Source organism: Carlito syrichta, unplaced genomic scaffold (genome assembly GCF_000164805.1).
Source record: "Carlito syrichta isolate Samal-C Ts95f unplaced genomic scaffold, Tarsius_syrichta-2.0.1 Scaffold303338, whole genome shotgun sequence".
NCBI classification, from domain to species: domain Eukaryota; kingdom Metazoa; phylum Chordata; class Mammalia; order Primates; family Tarsiidae; genus Carlito; species Carlito syrichta.
In genome coordinates this window covers 162,079-166,812 of record NW_007247434.1, presented here as the reverse complement: position 1 = coordinate 166,812, position 4,734 = coordinate 162,079, and the positions used below count along the sequence as shown (strand labels likewise).

The window sequence follows — 4,734 nt, the reverse complement described above, 5'->3', positions numbered from 1 at the left end:
CTTGGTATCAGCTGAAAGGAAGTTCTATTATTCTTAATATCATTTCTTCTTATTATTTATTAAATGTGTGAGCAGTTGGAAAAAAGCTGGACTCTCCTCTTTCCTTTCGTTTGTAGCACTTAAATGAGCCCTCGGTTTAGGTTATCTCGAGAGTGCAAGTGAGCAAGTTGGGGGAGCCATCCCCCATCCCAGCAATGCAGTAAAACCATTAGCGTCAAAAGGGCCAGTAAACAGCAAATTGTCTCTAGAGAAAGGCGAAGGTTCGCCCAGACAGCCCCCGCGGGGCTTGCGGTGGGATATGCTAATAGTGCCCGGCCACTGGGGCCGGCCTCCCTCCCCCAAGGATATATAAGGAGCCCCAACGCAGCTTGCCGACCCAGGCCGGCAGGCGTCTGCCCTTGTTAATTACCGCAGAAAGCGGCCAGGGAGCTGCGCCCGGGGGTCTGCCCCAGCTGCGGCGCCAGGCTCGCGCGTCTCCCCATCCCTCTCGCTGCCGTCCAGGTGCGCCGCCTGCCGTCTCCGCAGGATGGACATGATGGACGGCTGCCAGTTCTCACCTTCTGAGTACTTTTACGACGGCTCCTGCATCCCGTCCCCCGAGGGGGACTTCGGGGACGAGTTCGAGCCCCGGGTGGCTGCCTTCGGGGCGCACAAAGCCGAGCTGCAGGGCTCCGACGAGGACGAGCACGTGCGAGCCCCTACCGGCCACCACCAGGCTGGCCACTGCCTCATGTGGGCCTGCAAAGCGTGCAAGAGGAAGTCCACCACCATGGATCGGCGGAAGGCGGCCACCATGCGCGAGCGGAGGCGCCTGAAGAAGGTCAACCAGGCTTTCGAGACACTCAAGAGGTGCACCACGACCAACCCCAATCAGAGGCTGCCTAAGGTGGAGATTCTCAGGAACGCCATCCGCTACATCGAGAGCCTGCAGGAGCTGCTGAGGGAGCAGGTGGAGAACTACTACAGCCTGCCGGGACAGAGCTGCTCCGAGCCCACCAGCCCCACCTCCAGCTGTTCCGATGGCATGGTAAGGATCACCTCTGGTACCCACTAGGCCACCCCCGCCTGCCCTTAAAACCTCTACACCTCGTTTAAGCCAGGTGTAGTGGGAGGAGTGGACTGGAAGTAGTTGTTGAGTTGCTTTAAGAGAGGTGCTCACCCTCAAAGATTCCAGAAAACAGATGTCTGCTGTACAAGATCTTAGTCTGATTTCCTACCAGGTTGTAGGTGTACCTCATAGTAGAGGGTCGTCATATGAGGTGGGTGGCTACTGGATAATCAATCTGATGTTTTCTCCAATACTCAGTTTATTTTCAACACAACTGCTGGTGGATTTTGACATGTGCTAATATCTATAAGCACCCTTTATGACTTAATGAACAAATGGAAAGAAATACCTGCATTAAAGCGTCTAGTTCCTGCTGTGCTGAGGCCTGGCTGAAAGAAAATGTTGATGCATTCTTTTTAGAGGGCGTTTGCTCCCACGCTGCCAGGTTTTAATGTGTTTTCGCCCTGGGAAAGTGTTCTTTCCCGAATTAGTGTGGCTTCCTTCTACTCCAATCCATTTTGCATGGTTAACCCAATGCACATTGCTGCTGAATTCCACCCCCTCTTGCCTTTGCTACAGCACTCCCCTTCTTCAAGCACAGACTGACCTCGGTGCCCTGGGAATTTGGAGAGGGCGAACCCTTCCTAAATTAAGGCAACGAAGATGATTGAGAGTGGTCAGTTTATGGAGCTGGTGGGCAAGGACTGCCTCACTTTAGAACAGAACATCTTTTGCCAAGACCTAAAAATAAACTACTTTTGTTTCTTGTATTGTAGCCTGAATGTAACAGTCCCATATGGTCCAGAAAAAGCAGTAGTTTTGACAGCGTCTACTGTCCTGATGTACCAAATGGTAAGAATTGATCATTTCAGAGGAGTTTAAAGACCTTCTCAACCTATCAAAGCAGAGTCTGTTCTTCCAGGTAGTATCGGGAAAGGGAATGGAAGTGACGGTTCTTATGGGAAGGATTTGGCAGAGCAAAATAAACAAATCCCCCAGACAGACACATACATGCACACAATTTTGCGTGCAATATTACCATGGGACTTCCCCCCATCTTCCACCTCCACCCCTAAGAATTGCCAGCTATTTGTTGCAAATTTCTACCTTAGGCTTTCTGTGACCACCTGACCTCTGGGTGTCAGAGGAGCTGACCTAGTTTAAGGGGCAACCGAAGCAAGTCTGTCTATCCAGAGATAATTTTTTTAAATGCTTTTCTCCTTGTATCTTTAGTATATGCCACAGATAAAAGCTCCTTGTCCAGCTTGGATTGCCTATCCAGCATAGTGGACCGGATCACCTCCTCAGAGCAACCTGGGTTACCTCTCCAGGACCCGGCCTCTCTCTCCCCAGTTACCAGCACTGATTCACAGCCTGCAACTCCAGGGGCCTCTAGTTCCAGGCTTATCTATCATGTACTATGAACTAATTACTTAGTCCAGATCACTTCCACCAGGAGGGCCTATTACACAGGAAGAAGAAGGCTCTCAAAATCCAAAACCAAAACAACCTGTATATAAAGATTTCTTTTCAGTTGTAAATTTGTAAATGTTATCTTGCCACTTTATAAGAATGTGTATTTAACTAAAAAGTCACTATTGCAATTAATACTTTCTCCTTTATTCTTCTTTGCTTTAGATACATAGTTCCGATAATATTATTTCTATAGGAAAATCATTGAAGGTAGTTTGTTGCAATGCTTAACTTATATATATATATATTTTTATAAATATGACTCATCAAAATATTATCTGTGGTGTTTAGATCTTTATTATTTTTTTCTTTAAGACAGTAAAATAGCTGGGAATCACTTAAAAGGAATTTTAAATATATTTAACTTTTGCTTTCTCTTTAATCCTTTCGTTATATCATATTAAATAAAAATATAACAGTACTGCTTTATGGTATATATTTTTATTTTTTCTTATAAGAAATGAATCTTTTAAATGTAAGCACAAAATACGACTTTGTGGATAATTTCAAGATATAAGAAATTTTGGAAATTCCACCATAAATAAAATTGTTTACTACAAGAAATATTTTGTTTCATTACTTTTTAAAACAATTCTCCTACTGGAATGACTCATCATTGACATGAATCTTTAAGGCTGAGCTGGAAATATTTAAACAGCTGGCTATGGAGATAAATCAGAATATTTACCATTCCCATAGATGCAGTTTGGGTCCTGTTGATGTCACAGATGAAAATGTCATATTTCCATTTTTAACATGTTTCAAAGGAAACTGCTAAATGAAAATTTTTCTTTATATTAGTACTATGCCATATAATGTCAAGTGATGTGTTTATGAAGGGAAGGCAGATAATTCCAGGACCATCGCAAATTTTAAACAAAAAGACTGTACAGCATTAAGTCATTTTAACACTGATAGTACATTAGATATCACGATTTAATTCATATCCACTTTTTCTGTCTGCCTAAAAATAGCTTAACACTATATACTAATATTGTCAATAAAATATTTAAAAGTATTGGGCTTTTTTTTTGCATTATTGGAGTGCCAGCATAAGCAAATGCACACAAATTATAGTAAAGTGAAACACATTGCAATTGTCCTTCTCATATACATGCATGTGTGTGTGAAATGGATATGTGACTCAGTGTTCCTCACTTTAAATCTCCAGAAAGAACTGACATGAAAAAATGAACAATCAAGTGGAAAATTCAGTTGAGATCATCATTGGGATAATTCTCACAAGTTTACCACTGAGAGAGATAAATAGAAGATATCCCTAAAGCATCGAGCATAACTGTTCACAGAGGACAAATGTAGATAATTGTTTTATCCTCTAATTTGTACGTCAGTTTAAAATTACTAAGGGTTTGTGGTTACATATATTCATCAAAGCATATAAACTCCTTGCTAGAGCATGGCAATGCTACTGTTCTCAGAAAGGTTTGCCCTTCTCTCTTACGTGATTTGTGCGTGTGTACGTGCATGCATGGCTGTGCGCTTGTGAGGTCATGAGTCTCAAAGAATGAGAATTATGCTATAATGGAGGGAGAAGTGTTGAGTTTTAAAAAAATTATTGTGGCCACTATCTGTTAGCATCATGAACTTATAAAGGGTGCAAACTTTTAGCTCACAGTTAAGATCTTCACAATTTGGGAGTGTGAAGATTTTAGGTGAAGAGAATTCAAGAGGGCATGATAGAATTTATATATATATATATATATATATATATATATTTCCAACATAAGTTTGAGTTATTCACTTTTGTCAGACACTGCTAGGTACGTTTTCTCCTTTATATATTTTTCTGGAGAGTTTGAAGATGTATTGTTTTTAGTAGAATCAGAAAGGGGGAAAACGATATTTTATGTTCAATTTTTATGTTCAATTTTTTTTTAATTTTCAGTAGCTTTAGAGGAGTACAAATGATTTTTGGTCACATAGATACATTGTATAGTGGTGAAGAAGCTCATCTTTAGATGTACCCACACCGCCTATCTGTGTGCGTACATTGTACCTGATGGGTGATGTTTCATCCCTGCTCCTCGTCCCACACTCCCACTTTTGAGATGTTGATGTAAGCTCAATTTTAAGCACATTACCATATTTTGTTTCATTTAATCACACAAAGTAGAAAATATAATGAAGTTTTTAACTTAAGTGAATAAAAATTAATTTTTCTTACCAAATCCCAGTTACTTCTATAACTTTAC

The 4,734-nt window shown here is 41.6% G+C and overlaps 1 protein-coding gene across 1 annotated transcript; it reads left to right on the top strand.

The window, feature by feature from the left end:
• Positions 1–397: 397 nt before the first annotated feature.
• MYF5 (myogenic factor 5) lies at positions 398–3,081 on the top strand. Its single transcript, XM_008058429.2, has 3 exons — positions 398–1,027; positions 1,825–1,900; positions 2,282–3,081. Exons 1-3 carry the CDS (start codon positions 527–529, stop codon positions 2,470–2,472), a joined length of 768 nt encoding a protein of 255 aa, XP_008056620.1. The 5' UTR covers positions 398–526; the 3' UTR covers positions 2,473–3,081.
• The last annotated feature ends 1,653 nt before the right edge of the window (positions 3,082–4,734 follow it).

What these genes read in the sequence shown, in the direction of transcription:
- MYF5 (XM_008058429.2), top strand. Translation starts at nt 527, where the DNA reads ATGGACATGATGGACGGCTGCCAGTTCTCACCTTCTGAGTACTTTTAC. An exon ending in CCAGCTGTTCCGATGGCATG is followed by an intron (nt 1,028 to 1,824) that starts GTAAGGATCACC and finishes CTTGTATTGTAG; the next exon opens with CCTGAATGTAACAGTCCCAT. An exon ending in CTGTCCTGATGTACCAAATG is followed by an intron (nt 1,901 to 2,281) that starts GTAAGAATTGAT and finishes TTGTATCTTTAG; the next exon opens with TATATGCCACAGATAAAAGC.